This window comes from Moschus berezovskii, chromosome 6, assembly GCF_049115385.1.
Source record: "Moschus berezovskii isolate FMDL1 chromosome 6, NW_MosBer_1.0, whole genome shotgun sequence".
NCBI lineage: Eukaryota > Metazoa > Chordata > Mammalia > Artiodactyla > Moschidae > Moschus > Moschus berezovskii.
In genome coordinates, this window is record NC_142465.1 from 5,698,121 (window position 1) to 5,723,169 (window position 25,049).

General features: G+C 35.1%; 1 protein-coding gene across 1 annotated transcript in view; it reads left to right on the forward strand.

The window, feature by feature from the left end:
• The window catches only part of TRHDE (thyrotropin releasing hormone degrading enzyme), a 465,860-nt gene that overhangs the window by 364,487 nt on the left and 76,324 nt on the right, over nt 1-25,049 (forward strand). The window contains exons 10-12 of the mRNA XM_055396175.2: nt 514-602; nt 5,634-5,764; nt 5,874-5,929. Coding sequence (XP_055252150.1) covers nt 514-602; nt 5,634-5,764; nt 5,874-5,929 — 276 coding nt within the window. The remainder of the gene's footprint in view (nt 1-513; nt 603-5,633; nt 5,765-5,873; nt 5,930-25,049) is intronic.

The window sequence follows — 25,049 nt, forward strand, 5'->3', positions numbered from 1 at the left end:
CCTTACTTTGCTGTGTAAATTTAGGTGTGCTATATTAACTTTTCTTTAAAAATTGACAAGTTTTTTCTAAGAATAGTTAGACAAGTGAGAAGAATGTTGAAATGTAAATGCGTAAAACCACTGAAATGTGCATTAATCTAATATAGAATCAAGTAGAATGAAGTTATTTTAAGACTTTAATCAATATATTATGTGGCTCAGATTTATAGATTTTAGGTACTTTTTATTCCTCATGTAAAATGCAAATCTTCCCCCCCCCCTACCCCGTAAGATAAATTGTTTTGCTGGTAGTCCTCCTTTTGTATTGAAATTAAAACGCTTAGAGGTCAAGTCTGCTTAGTGAGTTGAAAGAGTAAATTCATTTTTACTTACTCCTTACATTTATGACTGGGGAATCTTTTAAATTTTCCTAAAGAGAATAATAAAAAAAAAAATCACATGGAAGATGTATAGGAAATACTGTTTATTTGTTACAACCATTTTAATTTCTAAAGTTTGTCTTTTATTTTGCAGTTACCTGTGGCAGATTCCATTAACTATTGTGGTAGGAAATAGAAGCCATGTGTCTTCAGAAGCAATTATTTGGGTGTCTAACAAATCAGGTAAAACATATATTTTCCTCTGAGGAACTACTTGGTCTCAAATAAATGTTTAGCAACTTAACTTCTGGTTTCAGCTGTTATAAACATGTGAATAAAGACAAATTAGAAGAGAATATAGAAGAATACTCTCTATAAAATTAAGTATAGTTTCTACATAGTGTAATTTCAGTCTATTGATATAATTATTAAATGTGTGTCTTTGATTGTAAAGGTAAAATTAAAATACTTGTAGTACTAGTTTTAACTGTTTTAAACTGCATTATTTTATAATCCCAAATGTAATTAAATTATAATCATAGTTCCCAATAGAGCAGTATGTCAAGCACTGAAACACTGGCCACATTTTTAATTCCGCTTTCCAGCTATCTTCTTTTTATTAGACTAGCCCTTTATATAGACTGGGTCTGGCAGTAGTTTCCATAAAATTAGATAATTATAGAGCTGGATATGAGAGGACTTGATAGCTCATCAAACCATCCTTTCAGTTCAGTTCAGTTCAGTTCATTTCAGTAGCTCAGTCGTGTCCGACTCTTCGCAACCCCATGAATCACAGCACGCCATGCCTCCCTGTCTACCACCAGCTCCCGGAGTTCACTCAAACTCATGTCCATCGAGTTGGTGATGCCATCCAGCCATCTCATTCTCTGTCATCCCCGTCTCCTCCCGCCCCCAATCCTTCCCAGCATCAGAGTCTTTTCCAGTGAGTCAACTCGTCGCATGAGGTGGGCAAAGTATTGGAGTTTCAGCTTTAGCATCAGTCCTTCCAATGAACACCCAGGATTGATCTCCTTTAGAATGGACTGGTTGGATCTCCTTGCAGTCCAAGGGACTCTCAAGAGTCTTCTCCAGCACCACAGGGTTAATGCTCAAGGAGCTGAGAAAGATGAGATTCTATTCTGTTTCTAAATATTTTCAAATTAAATTGTGACCTATTTCAGTTCACTGTCAGAAAGCTATTTCTTGAAACCAATCCAAATCCTTCATGCTAGAGTGTGAACCAAGTCTCTTTTATTTCTGTTTTCCATTGAATTGAAAAAACCAATTATCATTTTTATGTAACAGCTCATTTAGGTTTAAATGGTCAAGTGTTCCACATTTTGTTTTTCTGTTTTCTCATATTCTGCTAGTATATCTTTTCTTACTATTTTATAAGCATCATTTTAAACAAATCTTTTCTTGAAATAAGGTGAATAACAAAATACTGTTTCTTCCCCTCAGTCTAGCTTTTATTAGGGAGATGTAAATGGTCAAAATACATACACACATAAATACAAGAAAAAGGTTTTACAGCAGAATCTAATCTGCTTACCAGAAGCATAAACTCTTGTTTTTCCAGTTGGATTTTTATTCAAATATTCATGTTATTGTATTTTTAACACATATTATGAAAATATGTGCTTTCATTTATATACATTGTGTATAAAACATTCATATATAATGCAATGATGCATTGAGATGCTTACTTTAAAACGTATTGGTGTATCTCCTTTTAAATTGCTTACTATAATCTATTTTCATTTCTTTGAATTAGTTTTTATACTATGCTCTGAGTTCACATACTTTGTTGTGTCAGGTGGTTATCTAATTAATTCCAAGCTAAGGCACATATCATTTTAGGTTAAACATAGTTTTAAAACAAATTTTTTAATAATTGAAAGTAGGTAAAAAGATTTTTTCTTTTGTTTTTACTATGAAAATGCTGAGAAAGCAAACATTTATACATAGTAGCCCTCATATTGACTGACTATTAACTAATGTATAGTGAAAGGAAATACACTTAATGACAAATGTTAGGAAAGAAAAAGTTCAAATTAAAAGGGAAATTGATTCTGAAAATCAGAAGTAAATATTAAAAATAGCATAATGCTTCCCTTAAATATTGGCTCATAGGATTCTCATAGCCTTTAAGGTATTTTTTTTTAATCTCTACTTTGCAAATGATAAAATTAAGTCTTGAGAAATAACTTGCCAAAAACGTCTTAGGAACCTGATTTTCGTTTCTGAGTTTATTTATGACACACGTGAACACACACGAGATTTTGAGACTTTGGCAGGTCACTTTGCAGACCTGTCAGTTTCGACCCCTGGCCGTAGGATGCACGTGCATGGCTCTCCATAATCTCTACAGAGCATGCTCCAATTTGATTCTCACAAGAGCCAATGAGAAAACCAAGGAGTGTTATTTTTTAAAAAAATTTTAATTTATTTATTTTAATTGGAGGCTAATTACATTATTGTATTGGTTTTGCCATACATTGACGTGAATCTGCCCCAGGTGTACATGTGTTCCCCATCTTGAACCCCCCTCCCACCTCCCTCCCCATCCCATCCCTCTGGTTCATCCCAGTACACCAGCCCTGAGCATCTTGTATCATGCATCGAACTTGGACTGGCGATTCGTTTCACATATGATAATGTACTACATGAGTTTGTTTTACATGGTTCCCCTTGTCATCCTGGTTCACGTTTTTGTTTGTTTTAAATTCTCATTGTTCTGCAACCAGCCAGTATTGAGTAGAAAGATCTGATCTGTTTTCTTTTTCATTCCAAAAGGAAGAATAAAATATAAAAATATAAAACATTATAAAATGCCAACTACTCTGTGCCTTGATGTATTCTAAATCTTGTGCCATTTTGTATATATTCTAAATATACATTTTAATTGTTACTACTAATACTTGGAATATAACATCCACACTTTTTACTAGGGTACCCATTACACACTGTACCTCATTAGACTATTGGAAAAGATCTCTTTAAAATTCATTGCTTGCCATTAGTTAATCTGAAGAACATTTTAGAGATATAATTAAATAAAATGAAAAAGATATTTAAAAATCTATTACAAAATCTTTTGGGGAATCATTTTTTCAAAGATTTCATTAATAGCAAGGGTGTAAAAATATCCATGAACAGTAATAACCTTCAAGTTTTAGTTATTAATCATAGAATATTTAAAAATAATAGATGCTTGCTTTTGTTTTTCTCCGCAGATTACATATTAGGTTTAGGGATTGTTTTCCTGTTTTAATTGGTCTCTATTCTACCTATAAGTTGTTGAATTCAAAAGCTCAAAAAACTAGAAATAAGTGCATTATATGAAGGTAAGTTATACCATCTAAATAAAATGTCAGGAGGAAGTAACTTTAAAAAATAGATTTAGTATAGAAATCCATGACCATTTCAAAATTGTAAAAAGTTTTATGATGTGTTTATTAAACCCAATGCTTTAATATTGTAATTTCTTCAAAGAATAATCACTTGCTAGATGAAAATGATTAAACTTGGTCTTAACCCATGTGAATTCAATAATAATTTTTAAATGTTTTGTTATAAATATTTAAATGTTTTGTTATAAAAAAGTCTTATCATTCCTAAAGAGTTAGGGTTACTCAAGAGAAACAATATCATCAATATTTCAATTAGTTTTTCTTCAGTGAATTCAGACATGATTAGCTAAAATCTCTCTATGAAAACTAATTTTATATGTTGTTTTTTAGATTATTTGTTTTTATTTTTACATTTGTAAAATTGGGTGATATTCTAAAGCTTCACAGAAATTGCATGGGAAAATATTACATTTTTGAAAACTATGTAGATACAAAGTATTACAAACTTGGAAAGTTATAAATATTTCAGAGTAATATCTGACAGATTTATTTTTCTAAGTACCACAGATTAAGCTGTGTAAAATCTCAGACTAATAAATTATCCCCTTTTGCCGTTGAATCACAACTGGAAGGGTCCTTAAATGGCATTACTTGGCCTTTAGGTTATAGGTAAGGAAATTGAGAGCCAAAAACAATCAATGGCCTAAGTTCAAACATTTTTATGTAGGAGAATAGTTACAACAATACAGGTTTTGTACACTTTTTAAAAATTATATATATATATACAGTTCAGTTCAGTCGCTCAGCCATGTCCTACTCTTTGTGATCCCATGAACTGCGGCATGCCAGGCCTCCCTGTCCATCACCAACTGCCACAGTCCACCCAAACTCATGTCCATTGAGTCAGTGACACCATCCAGCCATCTCATCCTCTGTCATCCCCTTCTCCTCCTGCCCTCAATCTTTCCCAGCATCAGGGTCTTTTCAAATGAGTCAGCTCTTCGCATCAGGTGGCCAAAGTATTGGAGTTTCAGCTTCAACATCAGTCCTTCCAATATATATAGTAGAAGTTTTAAATAACTTCATACATCATGCTACTTCTATGAAGCATGAGTCCTGATGGCATCAGCAACAAAGTGATTAGAACTCTAAACTACGGTTTTAGGAAGTCAATAAGGGCTGCTGTTAAAAGTGAATGAGTTCTCTGTATCACATTTGAAGGGGTTAAATATGTTAAGTTATAAGACTGCTTTTACTGGCTTCCTTTAATTGAATTAACTAGTGAATGCAATCAAGTTACCATTTTCCAAATTCTAATAAGCAAAATTTATTACCTTTGTTCTAATTATATGTAGAAATATTAGAGCTTTAAATGAGGTTCTTTTTCCCAACATGACTGATGATGCTGGAAAATCAGTTATTTATTAGCACTTTCAAAAAGCACAAGGAAAAGGATAAGAAATGAGTGACTTTCAAATAAATGAGCCCTATTGTTTTAATCACTTTCTTCCTGAATAAAATAAGTAGATTATGCACCTGAAGCCTTTTTTTTTATTCCAACCACAGATACATATACAATCTAACTGGAAGCCACATGAATGCAGTAGTAGATTTCTTGGTTATATTTATCTTGAGAAAGATAACTATATATACATAATGGGGCTTTATCAGGAATAAAAATGTTAATTATAAGAAAATAGTTAATTGAGTAATAATGAATAAGAGACTAAAGGTTTTCCAGAAAATTCTAACCATAGTGATTAATTGAGTAATGAGTAAAGAGTAGGTTTCAATTAGGTGTTTAGAATGGTGTCCTCTTTTAATTATTGGTACTGTGACATTTGATATTAAGAAAGCATACTTCCTTCTATTTTAACCCTTAAAATTGAAAATCTCTCTTACCCCAAAATGCTGCTTTCAGAACACCATAGGATAACTTTGGACAAAGGAAGCTGGTTGCTGGGGAACATCAATCAAACTGGCTATTTTAGAGTCAACTATGATTTAAGGAACTGGAGATTATTAATTGATCAATTAATCAGGAACCATGAGGTAAACTGGACTTACTCATCAAAGATCTGTCTAGACATATGAACATCTGCCGTTTTAATCCTAAGTAACTCCATTTTTGTATTTTTGGTTATTTTGGTTGACCTCATAGGTTCTCTCTGTCAGCAACCGAGCAGCTTTGATCGACGATGCCTTCAGCCTAGCCAGGTATGTTTTCCTGTGGATCTCCACGATAAAACTAGTACTCTTAAGACTTCCTCTGTTGCTAAATGGTATATATGTTTTGAATCAGGAATCTTTTAGAAATAAATTCTATCTCACATCTTTTGTGTTTATCTATAAATTATAATCAGTGTCCCAAACTCTTGATCAATAGTAGCTGTAGGGCATTTCTGAGCCAGGAGAAGCTTGATCAATTTTTGCCACAGGTTCAATTTAACACTCAAGATTAATAATCTCTTTCCAATTTCATTAATGAAGTCTACAAAATGACCATTGTGCCATATTTAATTTTTCATGGAAAGTACCTTCAAGCATCAATTTTTTTTCCTGACATATACTAGTATATCTTTTTTTTAATGTATTTTTGAATGTGATTCATTATGAAAAGCTTGTGCTGCAAGACAGAAATAAATATTCTACTGGGTAAAGCTGTTCTGAACAAAATATATATCAATCTTGTAGCAGAAGTTTTAGTACTAGTTATAGTAATATTTGTTTCTAATAATCTTTTTCATAGTTATATTTATAATGTTAAAAATCAGATATTCATTTGAATAGTCATTAAATAGCTATTCCTTTAAAATAATGTTGATCATAAACCCAGGCTATTTTACTAATTTTTAGGCTAAATAGTAAAATAAACTCAGTTCTTTTAATATTTTGTGTTGCTTCATGTCCAAATATAGTTTTATTTTAATAATATGATAAGACTAGACAAAAATTTAGAAATGATAGAGGTGGAGGAAAGTCATATATGGGGATAAAGATTCAGTAAGATATGAAGACTTTCAAGAAAGTATTAGATATGACATGAAGATTACTTTGACAGAGGAGTTTGAGAGTGCAGAAAGCCAGTAGGAGAGGATACATTGCCCTGAAAGAGAAGCAGGCAAAAGAGTGACCTGTTAAGGCTTCCACAGGAAAAATTGAGGAACTGGAAGGTAACTAATATTACCAGTTAATTAAACATTTAAAAGATTCCAGACACTGTTTTGTTTTACATATAATAATTTGTATAATTCTTACAACCTTATAAGTAGACCTATACTATTATTATTATTCCCATTTTATAAGTGAGGAAACTGAGGCTCAGAGAGATCAAGTAACTTATCTAAAGTCACATAGCTAGTAACTGACAGGGCCAGGGCTTTGCATATATATATATGCAGTAATAGAAGAGCTAGGTAATATAAGAATATTGAGAGGGGGATTTGAAACAATAGTTCATGTGAATCCTTATGGGTCTGAAATGATGGTGAGAAAGCAAATAAATAGTGACGTCCTAAAGAGAGAGGCAGATGGAAACTGAAAGGAAAGGAATTTTGTATTAAATAATAGAAGCTATTTTTAAATGAAATATTTTAATTTTAGTAGAGGAATTTTTTTTTCAAAAATTAAATTCCTTGTTGAACATTGTTTAAATAACAATTTTGGAAGCCTTAAATGTTTGCAAGTAAACAATTTCATTATCATTTATACATATTTACCAGGGAAATATGCAAATCTCCTTGAACATATATTAAAATTTGTTCTATTGATCATGAAATAGGTCTCCTATTAGCATGGAAGTAAATAAACCCCAAATTAGATTTATTCTGCATTTACATGAAACACGCTGCAGTTACTTGGAGTTCATGTTACAGTGTATGCTAGTAAATGTTTCAAAGTTTTGCTGCCCACCTATTTCAGCCTTCTTTCAGTTTCCAGAACATATTGTAGTCCTTCTGGCTTCTTTATAGGTAACACACAGGAGAGTAGCAAATCTTTATCAGTGTACATGTTCCAGATACGGTACTGAGGCTTTTATGACTGATTTTGTCCAGTCTTCTTAGTGAACCCATGGAGTGGGTGTGATTACTACAGCCGTGTTATAGCATGTTATAGATATGGAGGCTGAGAGGGCTTAGTCTCTTAGCTAAGGGTGCACAGCTTTTAAGTAAGGGATGGGAGATAACATTCACCTCAAGATGTAGCACAGCAAAGCCTGTGACCTCGGGTCAGGATGGCTTTGCCCATTACGTGAAATTCTTCTCCTCTCCCCTTGTCTGTTGGGAATATTACTATTCACTTAAAAGAATTTTTTTTCACTTGCACCAACTCAACCTGAAACCTGCCTATCCTCCCCAGCAAGAATAAGGTGACATCTGTGTATCTGTGCATTAGCAGTTGTCACCTTATAGTTCAACTACTTTTCTGGGTCCCTGTGATTTTTGAGTGATCATGAGGGTAGGGCTTGTCTCATCCGTGTGTGACTACTGCCTAACTTAATCTTTGGTACTGGATTATACCAATATACATTTGTTGAATGGATTGCTGATTAATTATTGATTACTCAGACCATAAACTTTCAGGCCCAGTATTTTTTGTGCAGTTAAGTACACATATTCTAGGTATTTTTTTATGGTTGTTTTTTAAAACACATTAAAAACTGCAAGAATGCATTCTGGTACTGATTGAGACAAGAGAGATAACAATGTGAAACTTTTGTTTTTCTCCTTCTGTGGCCTCCCATAGCTTTTATCCTCAGATAAAATTATTAATATTTGATGTATATAAACCTGGCCCTTTTGGTGATGGACAGGAAGGCCTGGTGTGCTGTGATTCATGGGGTCGCAAAGAGTCGGACATGACTGAGCGACTGGACTGAACTGAACTGATACAGTTTAATTGTTTATATGAACAGAAATGTTCTCTGACTTGTTTATAAAAATAAGTCAGGAATTTTACTCCATTTTTTTCTAAATTTTCATTATTATAATCAAGACTGCAACTGAACATCCTTGAACAATCTTTTGTTGTACATATATATATTTCGGTACGATTGATTCTTGAAAGTGGAATTTTTGGTTTAAAGAGTGTAACATTTTTGATAAACATTGCAAGTTGTATTCCAAAGGGATTCCCAGTAGAACCCTCCATCAACCATGTATGAGGGGGCCCAATGCCCTCATACCTTACAGGATAGTAAACAGTATATATCTTTTACATTTTGGACAGTATGGAAACAAAAATAAGGTTTTTGGAAGTTGTTACAGAACTAGTTAAAATAACTTGTGCATCTTTTCCTATACATCTTCCATGTGTATTTAGTTTTCTTTTATGAATTGTCACCCAGTTGGAAAAGAAAAGTCTAATAGAAGATGGGTAAGGTATTTTTCCTACTCTTTTCCTATATATTTTGGATGTTTTGAGGTTTTAAGCCTTTTTGTAGAAGATGATTTTACAGTATTTTCTTTTCTCTCAATATCATGTCTTTTTTTTTTTTTTTAACTTTGTGATGTATCTCATCATCTCAATGGCTTTTAATTTACGTGCTATTCCGTTTTTAGCTCTCTGTTTGTCTGGTTCTGCTTTCCATAGGAGACCCTTGCTACGTGAGCATTTTGAAAATATTTCATTTTTTGTTTGTAAGCTATTTTATTTTTACATCTATTTTCTCAACCCCTGCTTCTCTAATGAGTTTTCATGTATAGCATAGTTTTCCTTAACATTATACATTTATAACCAATTATTTAATCCTGCTTGTTTTCAAGAACTTTCTTATTCATAGATTTGAAGTGATGTCTTTATCTTGATGCTAATACTTTTGTTTTAGGGACTTGATGCAATTCTGTTCAACCGGTCTCTGTTCTCTTTTTCACTAGTACCACATTGCTCTGATTAGCTTAGCTTTATAGTGTGCTGTGGTTGGCGACATTTCCTCTTGTTCTTGTTCAAAATCTTACATATTTTTCTCTTAAGCATAGATCTCAAAATCAATTTGACAAATCCATTAAAAAATCCTGCTGTACTTATGCCTGAATGTGCGTTGGATTTATGTTAATTTTTAAAGAATTAGCGTCTTTTCAAATGTGAGTTTTCCAATACCAAAACATTTATCCCCAATTATTTAGGTCCTTAATGAAGTTCTGTAGCTTTATTTACATGAGTTCTGGTTATGTCATATTATTCCCTCATTTTTTGTTTTAATGATATATGCTTCTATAGGAAATGGCACTGCTTTTGCACTTACCTGTTCTAATTTTCATTCCTTGTGTGTAAGGAACTAAACAGTTGCCTTGCAAATGTCACTGTATTATGACCTGAACTTTGAAATTAGTGACTAAATGCCTAGATATATTTTGTTTTTTTTGTAAGTGGTCCTTCATGTTTGTTGTTAGGCTTTGTTGTGATAAAGCATTGCTAGATTGGGAGATATAAAAATGAACAAGATGCAGTTCTTGTTTTCAATGAGTTCATGGTCTAGCACACTGTAGACAATAAACTATATTCATTGTGTCAATATGATGAATAAAATATTATGAAAGTGTTGGAAAGTAAAGAATTACTGTGGTCTAGAAAGATTGTTGTTGTTGTTCAGTTGCTAAGTCATGTCTGACTCTTTGTGACCCCAAGAACTGCAGCACGCCAGGTTTCCCTGTCCACTATCTTCCTGAGTTTGCTTAAACTCATGTTAATTGAGTCACTGGTGCCATCCAACCATCTCATCCTCTGTTGCCCGCTTCTCCTCTTGCCCTCAGTCTTTCCCAGCATCAGGGTATTTCCCAATAAGTTGACTCTTCACATCAGGTGGCCAAAGTATTGGCGCTTCAGCTTTGGCATCAGTCTTTTCAATGAATATTCAGGGTTGATTTCCATTATGATTAACTGGCTTGATCTTTCTGTCCAAGGGTGATGGACATCATGTAGGAAATAACATCAAGAGAGTGAGAGTTTGCTATGAAAATCTGTTAAAGTTTTAAAAGTAGCAAAATGAGAGCAGGGAAAAATGTAAACTAGAGGATAGATTTAAGGTAAGGGAACTGTTACCACAGTGATACTCATGGAACAAATTGACTAAAACATAGATTTGAGAAGGAGTGGAATTGGCAGTTAGATTACATAAGAACTCATATTGAAGTTATTTATTCACTTAATATAGTAGAAACTGGAAATTTTGAATATTTGCCATAGAAAATATAATAACCACTCGATTTGGATATTAAAAACTATTAACATACTCTGATATGATTTTAAAAAGCTATGCAAATGTGTGTCACTGGATTGTGGACCTATGTGATATTTTATTTGAAAATATTCAAAATACAAGAAAATTATTTAGAACATTTGTTCATATCCAAAAAAATTCCAGAGATAAGTCATCATTGCCACCCTTGCCCTGGGCAGTTACTGCACTGATTTATTTATTTAGTCACCAGTTTCCTGGAAAGTTTAGTTATGTATAACACATGCCAGATTATTACATTATTAATGTCATAACATATACTTTAGCCTGAATAGCATATTTTTAAAAATTCTGTTACAGGCTATTCCATTAAGGATCCAGTCACCTATAAAAGCCTCAGCCAGGGCAGAGTCTTACAGCTTAGTTTGCAAGTTGTGTTGGGAAAGAAGATAACAGTTATCTCTTTTAAAATACTAGTGATGTATTAGCAATAACCACGAAGACCTGTGCCTGGAGGTCATGAGTGTCACACCTACAAGTGCTTGAAGTACTGGTGAGCTGCCGTCAGTAGTACTCAATACATTTCTGAAGACTCTGTGAGTTAAAAAATTAACACATACATTTTTATCAACTTGTTTCTGAGTTTAAAAATCTGAGAGAACTCTCAGGAGTGCTGTTAGAAGAACTGCAAATTCAGTAGATGAGTCAGTGAAAATCTAATGGCTCATGAAGAAGCAGATGATGAGAATACTCCAAACCTACCCTCCTGTGTTGTTGCTGTTTCTGGGCTGTAGTTTCAGGAGCTAGCAGCATTGTTAAAACCGACTTAATGTTTGCAAACTGAGTGGTCGTCATCTGCTGCCTGTGAGACTTCTTGTTTCATAGTTTTTATTAGAAGTTCTGTGTCTTCTGGATGGTCCTCCTACCCCTTATTTAAAGTTCTTCCTGCAACACTTATGTTCATTATTTCTTTGCTCATTGCAGAAAATAGGAACATTGTGTACCTAACAGGCAAGTTCATCCTGAACTGGGCTAGATGAAGAGTAGCTTTTCTATGTCGATGGCTGGATGTTTAAATTGCCATGTGTTGACCTTTTGTAGTACTGAGAAGTAATGACTTAGAAACCTTTGATGAGAAATACCTTAGCAGACTGGACATTTTATCCTGATTACCCAAGTCAGTTGTGGAGATAACAGGACTGCTTCACTTCACCTGAACATTGCCATGCAAAACCTGACTAAGAACCCTGGGTCCCTCTGACTCTGTCTGTAAATTGTTGTTCAGTCGCCAAGCCCTGCCCGACTCTTTGTGACCTAATGGACTGCAGCATGCCAGGCCTCCCTACCATCACCAGCTCCTGGAGTTTGCCCAAGTTCATGTCCATTGAATCAGTGATGCCATCCAGCCTTCTCATCTTCTGTCTCCCTCTTCTTCTGCCCTCAGTCTTTCCCAGCATCAGGGTCTTTTCCAGGGAGTCGGCTCTTCTCATCAGGTGGCCAGAGTATTGGAGCCTCACCTTCAGCATCAGTCCTTCCAATGAATAGTCAGGACTGATTCCCTTTAGAATGGACTGGTTGGATCTCCTTGCCTTCTCAAGAGCCTTCTCCAACACCACAGTTCAAAAGCATCAATTCTTCGGTGCTCGGCCTTCTTTATAGTCCAACTCTCATATCTGCACATGAGTACTGGAGAGACCATATTCTTAACTATGCAGACCTTTGTTGGCAAAATGATGTCTTTGCTTTTTAATAACTTACTAGGTTTGTCATAGCTTTCCTGCTAAGAAGCAATCATCTTCTAATTTCATGGTGCAGTCACCATCCACAATGATTTTATACTGACACTGTCTACTGCTTTATAAATTCTGGTTTCACAAAGGATGTTTAGTTTTAGAATTCTTTCATCAATCCCTGCCTTCTTCTTTTTCAAAAGTACCATATAATTTTAGTATAAACATTTTTCTTCCTTAGCTGTGTTTTATAATGGAATCATAAGAGTTATTAATAATAGAATATTGAGAATACTGATTAAAATGGATTTCATATTTACTCACTGGGGAGGGAGAGAAGGATGATTCTTTAGTTGTTTATATTAGACTCATTTGGGAGAAGTATCCATGTATGATTATATTCTTATTTATTTTTTTGTTAGGCTACTAGAATGTGTGTGCAAAAGGATTGCAATTAAATATTTATGAAATCCTAGAAGTGCTAAACTTGTTTATTGCAAACTAGGATTTATTGTTAGCTCTATGTTTCCTTCCAATCTTCTGCCATTGATCAAAGGCTATTAAAGTTAGCTTGTAGTTATACTTTTGGACTTTCTGACCAGGGAATATCTTTCCATGCCCTGAGCAGAGACTCATAATGAGTCCATTCAGGAGCTTTGTGGCCATACCCAATAAATTAAAATATTTCTCCCATCTATAAGGCTGGAGATTTAATTATCTATTTGTCATTATCAGCTAAGGCTCCTCTTGAGATATACAAAAAAATTCACCTTGAAGCCCTCTCATTTTATAACTTTCTGTATGCAAGTACTTAAAAATTCATATCTAAAGGACTGTAAATTGATATTAGTTTATACAACACTTTGTCACAGTAAATGTTAAAAATAATTTGAAAGCATTTCAGGACATTTACTATAATGGCCTAGGAGTCTTCACTTTCTTTCTATGATAACCCAGTGAAAGTCTAGAGTATATTTCTGAATTTTCAAGCCAAACTGTTCCCACAGGCATATGCTTGTTTGCTCAAGGTTAGAAAATGAGGTAATGTGTTCCTTTGAGCTATATTTGGAAACCTTATGAGGGTGAAGTCACAGATGTTATCCTTGGGATAAGGATTTAGAGGGAGCTGCCATACATACCCGGAGAAGGCAATGGCAAGCCACTCCAGTACTCTTGCCTGGAAAATCCCATGGACGGAGGAGCCTGGTAGGCTGCAGTCCGTGGGGTCGCTAAGGGTCAGAGACGACTGAGCGACTTCACTTTCACTTTTCACTTTCACACATTGGAGAAGGAAATGGCAACCCACTCCAAGAATCCCAGGGACGGGGGAGCCTGGTGGGCTTCCGTCTATGGGGTCACACAGAGTCGGACACGACTAAAGTGACTTAGCAGTAGCAGCAGCCATACATACCAGCTATTTCTGAGAATACACCTCTTGAGGCATTAAGGGAAAATCCCCTGGAAGAGAAAAAGCAACCCACCCCAGTATTCTTGCCTGGGAAATCCCATTGACAGAGGAGCCTGGTGGACTATGTCCATAGGGTCACAGAGTTGGACATGATTGAAGCAACTTAACATGCAAGCACTGCGGCTCTTGAGGATGGCAAACTTTCTTGGAGACTTTTCAGTTGTACTGCATGAAATAGAAAGGTGTAACCTTCTGGTGCCAAATTTGTGTTTCAGGTCTATAGTTGAAAATGTTTTAATATTACAATCTAATGTCTGAGAGTGCTGAATAGAAAGAAGAAAAATATTTTGACATTCTTCTGTAGGTGTGATACTTTTGCATAGAAAAGGCCTGAAGTCTTGAGTTACAAAAGTGAAGTGATATTTGTATATGTCAGTGCTACAGCAGGAACCAACACAACATTGTACAGCAATGTTCCTCCAATTGAAAAAAAAACCTGGACTTAAAAAACTGTGTAAGTGATGTTTGTAACACACATGGATTTGCATAAGCCATTCTTTGTTTAAGAATAGTCTAAATTTCCAACTGCAAGTACAAATTTGCTTGAATAAGTGTATATAATCATTTTAGAGTCTCACAAATTAAAAAAATATATAATGTGCAGTATAGTTAGTACTGTCTGGTTCCATTTACCATAAAGTTATGATTCTTTTGATTTTATAATTGCTCGGGAACATAAGCCTGAGATTTCATAAGAATTTCTCTAGGATTTCTCTGAACCTCCCAATAATTTGAAATGCTTACCTATTCACAAATAAATTATCTAGGTAGAGCTTCCTCCAAGATGGTCATTTACATCATCAATTTTACTCTAATAGATATTTTTGACATGTGCTTTTAGCACAAAGACCTGAATATTCCTCTGGCCTTAGAGGCTTGGGCTGTGGTAGTGCCCCTTAGCGGTTTTCCTTTCATGCATTTGAGTCGTCTCCTCTGCTGCTTGCTGGGGTCTTTGCATACTCAGGTGCAGTGCTTCTTTGAGTATGAACCTGGAGACACCTGCATCAGCATTGTGTACCTGAGATGTTTTATTAAAAGTTGCATATTCCCACCACGACCTGAGAGTCTGCATTCTATGAAGTAATTCATGTGATTCTGACACCCACAGCAACATGAAAACGCCTCCTTTTGAGGCGCAGAAGGTATTTATGGAATCAATTTAGGCAGGTGCTCCTGTGAAACTAAAAGACCATATACAGTATTCTTAACAGCAGTGAACATGGCTTTCTTTGGATACTAGTGTCTGGAGCTGATCATTCACAATCAGGACATCAGGGACTTAGTTGTAACCCTTCAAAAACCACTTTTTTTAATTCTTGCTATTAAATATCTTACCATTGCAGATATGCCATTGGATAGCTATGAACAGAATTCAAAATCTGAGTGTCTTAGAAATTTTCCCAAGCATGGAAAGCTCCTGGAGGAATGTCATATAATTAAGGGGTACCTTTATGTTTAAATGAGCATACTGGCATAGATCAACCATACATATGCATACTGAATTCCAATTTGTTCAGTATTTTTCCATGGTGAAGGCTATGGCAGAATTTTCTTGAAAGTTAATCTGGCATCTAAACTTGGATAATTTGTAAATCTACTGCCAGTGCAATAGGCAGGAAAAGTAGAATTACCTGGAACAAATGTTAACTGAGAAGAAGGCATGTTTATGTTTTGTGGTTATTCTGTGATACTCCGAAGGAATCAGGAACTTAGAAAGATGAAAGAAAGAAAAGAAAAGTAATTACATTTTTTTCAGCAAGAAATAGTCGATAGGAAAGAAGAAAATGAGAGTTTTATGGTAGACTTAGTGTGTGAAAAAATTAAATGACTCCTCTGACATTTAGTCTATTAATGTAAAAGCCTAATTTTCAAAGAGCTCTCAAAAAAACTCTCTTTTCATTTATATTATGATAAATTAAATTATAAATAAAATTTTAAAATCAGTAATATATGAATATTGGAGAAGGAAATGGCAACCCACTCCAGTGTTCTTGCCTGGAACATCCCATGGGGTCAAAAAAGAGTCAGACACCACTTAGTGACTAAGCAGTATGAGTACAGGTGTTAATTCAGGTTTTATGTTAGAGTAATTCCTTTAAGTTATCTTGAAATGATACTTTCCCACCTTGGAACAGAGATTCATAGGGGCTTTCTGATAGCATTCTTTCTTAACAAATGTACTAATCGGCCAGTGCTATAGAGCTGTTCATAATTTTCTCCTAGAACTCATAAAATCTGTTTTGTGCTTTAACAGTTATTTACCTAAGGTAGCAATGCTCTCTTGATAAGGAAACTATAAAAAAGGTAATGGAAAAAAGTATCTTACATTAGTTTCTGCTTGGCATGAGCATGAAAGATTTCATTTTTATATTTGAAGAGACAATAATTTGGGAAAGAGGAGAAAGGAAAGGAAATTTAGTTCCAACATTTATGCAACAAAGGTGAGTGATTAATTCACAATAGCAGACACTTTGGCTTTTAATGGCAGATCTTAATGCCTTGGGAGATGATTTTAAATACATGATGTTTTCCTATAATTCCATGTGATGCTTCACATGCCCTTGGGAGGAATGGAGTAGTGGTGAAGAGGCCTTCACTATTTGGGATGTGAGCAAACATCAGATTAGGAAACTTGACTTGTTGTAACTGTGCCAAAGCCTCTTTAATGTTCTTTAAAGTACAGGCCAGCTCAGAAGCTAAGAAGCAGCACTGGGCCCTGTGGAATCAGAACACATTTGAATCACAGATTGCGTTCTTCCTTCCTAAACTGAATGGCCTGGAGTGCAGTGGATTTGAGCCTCAAAAGGGAAGGAGGCAGAGGTTTCTGGTTGCTCAGCTGCTTCACTTAATTAGGATGAGGATTAAACAGAAGTTCAATATCAACTCTCCACGTCACCAGGTGGTAGTGCTAACCAAAGGGGAAAAAAGAGAGATTTAATAAGAAAGAAAATGTTAGTCTAGCCATCCATATGTGACAAATTCAAGTAAGGCTAATAGGCCCTGAAGAGAATAATGATTGAGTATCAGCGAGTTTTATGGGGATGCTAACTTAAACACACTCTAAATTCGCGGAAGGTTCTTAAGAATGCTGTCAGAAATGCCAAAATGGAAAGGATTCCGGGTGAAAATTACCTGGTTTTGCATTCCCAGTGTGCAAATGCATTGGAAGTTAATTGCATAAGCTGAGGGCAGATCATGAGCTTTATCCAGGCCATATCAAGGGAAATGTTACTTCCCCTTTTCAGCTGATACTGAGACTAAAATTATTACAGAAATATAGTTACTATGCAGAGCAATTAGGCCCCTTGCCTCCCAGCTTACCACACTTTTTAATTTCTATTTTTGTAGAATTTCTCAGCTTTCCTTTTTCCATTTTTAAAATGTTACTGCGGTCTGTAGAATTTTGACATTGATAGACTATCAGTGATTTCATAGAGTGTGAAGAGTTGAGAAATCCGTATGAGAATTTGAGTTTCAATAAATGCAAAAGTAATATGTAGGGTATTTCAGTAAATTGTATATTCAATGTGAACATTAATGAGTTTGTTGACGGAGAGATAGATGATGGATACATGGATTGAAGGGTAGGTGGGTAACAAACACAGAGCCATAATACTTATTTCATGCTATGATGAAATCATTATATTTGGCCTCAGAAAGATTAATTTGTCATGCTTGCTTTTCATATGGGAAAAGCAGTACAGAATTTTAAAATTTGAGAATCATAGCCAATGTTTAGTCAAAAAAAACTCAAGTGATTTTCTTAGTGGGAGGAAGACACTGAGATAAAACATGAACATAAATTGTATACTAGATAATTATCACATGAAGCAATAGAAAGTTACAAATGTGGGTGGAGATGTTTATCAAATGTTTATTTCAAAGGTATGCAAAATTCAAAATAACCTAGAAGTATATGTTTATTTTTCAGTCTGTATTTTATCATTATAGAATGTATAGAAACTAGTAGGAAAATCTTTCAACAGCTATTTACCTGGTTTGTATGTCACCATTCAGTATCTATTTTTCATTCCAGATAAGCTAATCAGTTTCTAAAGTGTATATACATGACATTAAAATGAACTGTGTTTTCTCCATATTCGCAAGAGATAAGTGATATGAGAACATCTTTCACAAACAAAATAAAAATTTTGAGAAGTAGGAGAAACAACCATGTCAAAATACTTCTAGTGGGTTGATCTTTTTTTAATGTCAATTTCTGATGATCATTTGTAAGAATAATTCACAAATGGAAGACTCTGTAATACACTTAGTCAGCAATGTCTTCCGGTTATGTAGTAACAATGTTTCACATTTGAAAATACATGCAAGTTAAGAATATACATAGATGGGGATGGAAATGGTGATCCTAAAACAACGTAACAGATCATTAACTCAACAAATATTTAACAAATACCTAAATACAACTACACAATAGTGCCTGGTACATAGTAGGTGAAAGTGAAGTCTTTCAGTTGTGTCCAACTCTTTGCGACCCCATGGGCTGTAGCCTACCAGGCTCCGTCCATGGAATTTTTCAGGCAATACTGGAGTGGGTAGCCTTTCCCTTCTCTAGTGGATCTTCCCAACCCAGGGATCGAACACATGTCTCCCACATTGCAGGCGAATTCTTTATCAGCTGAGCCACAGGGAAGCCCAAGAATACTGGAGTGGGTAGCCTATCCCTTCTCCAGTGGATCTTCCCAACCCAGGAATTGAACCAAGGTCTCCTGCATTGCAGGTAGATTCTTTACCAACTGAGCTATCATGGAAGCATACCACTCTATGAAAGTATAAAATATATACCCAAGTTTTCATCTGAATCCATTTTGATGAAGTTGTCTACTTGGGTTTCATCTTAATTTATCTTTCTCTGTAATATGCTCTTAGACATTTTTTGCAAAAAATATTACTGAAATCTGGAATAATTCCTCCAATATGCAGCTTATAATTTTAAATATGAATGTTGAATATTAATATTAAATTTAATAGTTTTCATTATTAAGTAGTTAAAAGAAGTATAAATATGTCTGAATAAATGCAGTTTCATGATGTTGAGAGCAGCAAGGAATCTCAGAAGCAACATTCACAACAAAATTAATTTTTTATCAAGTAATAGTTGTTAGAAATACATGTATTTTGTTTGTTCACCAAGTAAATGTTTATGAGGACTCTGCTATAATAGTATATTATTAAACATAGTGAACTACATTAATTAAACATATGAACCACCAAATTTAACAGCATATTCTTAAATGTCTTAGAATTTAGGAGAGATTATAATCTCACAATTATCTAATGGGAGAATTTAATGTAACACTGGTCTAAAAGATTTATTGATCATCTACTATGAATTTTAGGTGGTTTAAGAGCACAGTATTTTAAAGGAAGGAGACGTCACTTTAGGATGGTGTACTCACAATCTCCTAGAGTTTCATGGAAGACACAGTAATTGAGAATTTAAGGTCAGCTTTGAAAAACATCTGGAAGAAGGAAACAACACGTCACACAGAATAATGACACCTGTGTCCACCATTATCTGGTCATTGATCGCAAGCATGTTAGCAGTAGATGGTATTTCAGGATAATCTTCAAAGAGCTCTCAAAATAAAGTGAAGCAAAAAGTGCACATAGAGGAGGAAGACAAACATGAAGAAATAAAAATGGAAAACTTAACATGATATCATCTTTATGAAATTTGACTTTAAAAAGTAATATCTTGCTAGTGCGAGATTTTGCTAGTGAAATTTTGTCCCAGTTTTAGATTAAGATGCATGCTCAGATTTCAAATCTCTAGCTAGATAAAGGATGTCCAAATTTTGGCTTTGCCTAGTTAAAGTGACATGCTAATATAGAAAAGTCATTTTAAGATATTTCATTTGCCAATCAGTTTCACTTTTTACTTGATGCAGTTTTAAACCATATTTATCTGAATTAAATCACTCAGGGAATAGCACTATAGGAAAGTGAAAAATCTGTCACTCTGGAGAATATAAAATGTCTCTAGTTATATACTGCTCTATGAGAATGTTCTGATATATGCACATACAGCTCTCTCTTTCTGTTAAACATCAATGAAGAGATCTTTTGGAATTTCTTATTATTGAACCCATGTTTAGAATATTATAGTACATTTTGAACTATTAATAATTTTTGTGGTCCTTTTTATATTTTATTCATGAATCAATAGCAATTTGTACTTTAAGAAAAGTAAGAGATGTGTGTGTATTCTAAAATATAAATTATATTGGACATTAATATATATTTCAAAATAGAAGTTATATATAAGGTTTTCAGAAACAACTAATGTGCTGTTTTTCCTAATCTACATGCCTCAACTGAGAAGGTAAAAGAGAGAAAAAAATGCTTTAATCTTTTTTCTTGAAATATTGTCTTCTAAAAATGCTTATTAACTCAGGAAATTAGCAAGTAATTATTATTTAATTGTACAAGCAAAATTAAATGTGCTTAACCATTTTTTCTTCCATAAGTGTATTGTGTAGTATACGTAACATGGTGGAAAAATGATTTATTTACCATTATTAATTGCCAGAGCTTAATATTAGTGACCACATCTCTACATTTAGTTAGAATCAACATGGTTTACAACCACTTTTGTTTTCCAAACATTTCAACTGAATTCCTACACTGCTTTTTTACATTGGAAAGTCTTAAAGAAAACCTACCTGAAACCAAAGAAGAATTCCTGATAGATGGGATTGCTCTGCATTTTTTAAAATAAATGAAATGCTGATTTCTTTTTGCATACTTTATATTCTTGGTCAGTGAATGGAGTATTCACATGACACTCTCTGAAATTTTATCTTTTGAATACAAACCAAATTCCTGGTCCAGTATTTCCAAGTGAAGCACAGATCTCTACAAACTTAAAAAAAAAATTGGAAGAAATAATAAGTTGATTGTCTCTCACGTAACTGATTCTCAATGGTAGATAATGACAGAACAAAATGTGACATTCAAAAGAAGGAAAAAAAAAAGGAAAACTAGGAGCTGTTGTAAAGGACTTGGGGATGAAAAAATTTCTTAATTAAATTCTGATTTTACTTTTTGAGCATAGCTTCCTGGTCAGTTTTTCTTAGTAGTCTCTGGGTCTGCCCTTAGAGAGATTCTTCCCTTTCCATCATCTTCCATGAGCATGCGTGACATGAGCGGTGGGCATATACCTCCCTTGGGCACAACGCAGTGTTGTCATCCCACTTCCAAGCCTGTAGAAGGTTGATGCCTAAAGCTTGTTTCAAGTCTTAAACAATTACACATGCTTTTAGTCTAAGATTGTAGCATATTTGGAAGCAGAACCCTCTTGAAACCTTAGTAGCCTTCTTATTTTTTTCTGGCAACTTCTTGTGTGAGTCCCCACCTCAACAATATCTTAGAGACTTAGTTCTCAGATCTCTTATATTTCTTTGACATATTGGGGATTATCTCAAGTTCTCCAGCCTTCAAAACGAGAACTAGGCTTTCAGGCTCATCCCCTGAGTTATATTTCTATTTGAAAAGACTTACTATCAAGTAGGACAAGGGTTGTTATCCTTAACAAGTAAGCCCTTAGTGAACTTGGATTTGACTCTATTCCAACAGGACAGAATGAGACGGGGAGAAATACACAATAAGTTTTAAGATGCCAGTTCTAGATATGCCTATTTCCTTTTGGTAGATGTCAGTTACATGGTAATTCCTAATTGTGAGGGAATCAGGTAAATAAAATCTTTTTATGCCCTCAGGATAAAAAATTAAATTGATCTGGTCAAGAGCAAGCTGAGTAATACACAGATATCAATTGAACATGCTACTGGAAATACATGAAAACATTGGCATCTACACAACATTTTCAAGAGCCAGATTAGTAGGACCAGTTTTTGTTTGCTTATTAGCATTTTTTTTAGAAAAAAGATGTTCAGTTGAAGGAAATGAAATATGCATATATATATATGCACACACACATATTTATATATCTCCCTGCTTCCCTGACACCAACTGCCAACAACCAAAAAAAGGAAGAAAAAAAAAGAATGACTGACAAATGCAATGAATTATGGGCCCAAACACAGAAGGATTCTGAAAATGGATGAAAGGATTTACAGAACCTCTGTGGGACACAGAAAGCTACAAAAATGAAAGGCACATATATGAAGAGACTGCCTTATTTGGATTAACGGAATCTGGAGGAATTATGAGTTACATTGCTGAATCCTTCTCTACATGGAAGATCAGAAAACAAATTCGGGCCTGAAAGAGAAGACATACAAACTCCCAGTTTTTGCAGGAATCAGAGGAAAGAAATAATGGGGTGGGGAAGAAATATATATGGCAATTGGCTTCAGTTCAGTTCAGTTCAGTTCAGTTGCTCAGTCGTGTCCGACTCTTTGTGACCCCATGAATCACAGCACGCCAGGCCTCCATGTCTGAACAGTATCAAAAGGCGATTGGCTTAGCAAACATTAATTGAGACAGCTGGAGAGAAACAATTAAATGCTAAATCTCCACAAGTACCTTCACTATGCAACATTGAACTATGAATCACACAGCTCTCTGGAAAATTGTGAAATGTGACTCTGGAGCAGAAATATACCCCTAAAAAGATGGAACCACTGATTTGATTAGAATCAGGTCTGAGATAACAGCAACACAAATGTTAAACTACTGTTTCAGCCTATTCACCATGATGGCTCTTAAGTTAACAATCTATCAGCAACTACTTCTACTACATAGGACCACCCCTTTCAAACATAAGTGACATTTAAATATAAACCAGCCTGATCCATCAGTTCAGTTCAGTTGCTCAGTCATGTTTGACTCTTTGCGACCCTATGAACTTCAGCATGCCAGTCTTCCCTGTCCATCACCAACTCCTGGAGCCTACTCAAACTCAAGTCCATCGCATCAGTGATAGCATCCAACCATCTCATCCTCTGTTGTCCCCTTCTCTTCCCGCCTTCAATTTTTCCCAGCATCAGGGTCTTTTCCAATGAGTTGGTTCTTTGCATCAGGTGGTCAAAGTATTGGAGTTTCAGCTAAAGCTGAGAATATTCAGGACTGATTTCGTTTAGGATTGATAGGTTTGGTCTCCTCATAGTCCAAGGGGCTGTCAAAAGTATTCTCCAACACCACAGTTTAAAAACATCAATTCTTCAGTGCTCAGCTTTCTTTATAATCCAACTCTCACATCCATACATGACTACTGGAAAACCATAGCTTTGACAAGATGGACCTTTGTTGGTAAAGTAATGTCTCTGCTTTTTAATATGCTGTCTGCTGCTGCTGCTGCTGCTAAGTCACTTCAGTCGTGTCCAACTCTGTGTGACCCTATAGACGGAAGCCCACCAGGCTCCACCGTCCCTGGGATTCTCCAGGCAAGAACACTGGAGTGGGTTGCCATTTCTTTCTCCAGTGTGTGAAAGTGAAAAGTGAAAGTGAAGTCACTCAGTCATGTCTGACTTGTAGCGACCCCATGGACTGCAGCCTACCAGGCTCGTCCGTCCATGGGATTTTCCAGGCAGGAGTACTGGAGTGGCTTGCCATTGCCTTCTCCGAATATGCTGTCTGGTCATGACTTTTCTTCCAAGGAGCAAGCGTCTTTTAATTTCATGGCTGCAGTCACCATCTGCAATTATTTTGGAGCTCCCCAAAATAAAGTCTGTCACTATTTCCACTGTTTCCCCATCTATTTGCCATGAAGTGATGGGACCAGCTGCCATGATCTTAGTTTTCTGAATGTTGAACTTTAAGCCAACTTTTTCACTCTTCTCTTTCACTTTCATCAAGAGGCTTTTTAGTTCTTCTTCACTTTCTGCCATAAGGGTGGTGTCATCTGCATATCTGAGGTTATTGATATTTCTCCCAGCAATCTTGATTCCAGCTTGTGATTCATCCAGCCCAGCATTTCGCATGAAGTACTCTGCATATTAGTTAAATAAGCATGGTGACAATATACAGCCTTGATGTACTCGTTTCCTGATTTGGAACCCGTCTGTTGTTCCATGTCCAGTTCTAACTGTTTCTTCTTGATCTGTGTAGAGATTTCTCAGGAGGCAGGTCAGATGGTCTGTTATTCCCATCTCTTTAAGGTTTATCCACAGTTTGTTGTGATTCTCACAGTCAAAGGCTTTGGTGTAGTCAATGAAGAAAAAGTAGATGTTTTTCTGAACTTTCTTACTTTTTCAATGATCCAACGAATGTTGGCAATTTGATCTCTGGTTCCCCTGCCTTTTCTCAATCCATTTTGAACATCTGGAAGTTCACAGTTCATGTACTGTTGAAGCCTGGCTTGGAGAATTTTGAGCATTACTTTGCTCGCATGTGAGATGAGCACAGTTGTGTGGTAATTTGAACTGTCATTGCCTTTCTTTGGGATTGGAATGAAAACTGACCTTTTCCAGTCCTGTGGCCACTGATGAGTTTTCCATATTTGCTGGCATATTGAGTGCAGCACTTTCACAGCATCATCTTTTAGGATTTTTAACAGCTCAACTGGAATTCCATCACCTCCACTAGCTTTGTTCATAGTGATACTTCCTAAGGCCCACTTGACTTAGCATTCCAGGATGTCTGGCTCTGAAAGCCATAGAACTATATAAAAGTACCATAGGAAAGATCATTAAGAATAACAACAGAAGAACTACATCAAGCAAAAAATTCAAATATTCTCATCATGTGATTTCCAAGATTGAAAACAGACATGTGGTTTCTTTGGAGGCAAGACTTTAAAGAAAACACACAAAAAGAATAAAAGAGATAAAGCAGCAGAGACAAAAGGAATGAAATTGATCTGGCATTTCAAGAAAGAAAACCATATTACAGTAAAAATTTCAGACACAGGGACCAACATATTGAGGAATGATATGGAGAATAAGCTTGAGATAACTGAGATAAATGAAATGGAAAAGACAAAGAAAATTGTAATGTAAATGAGACATTCAGTGTGTTTGTGTATTGGTATATGTG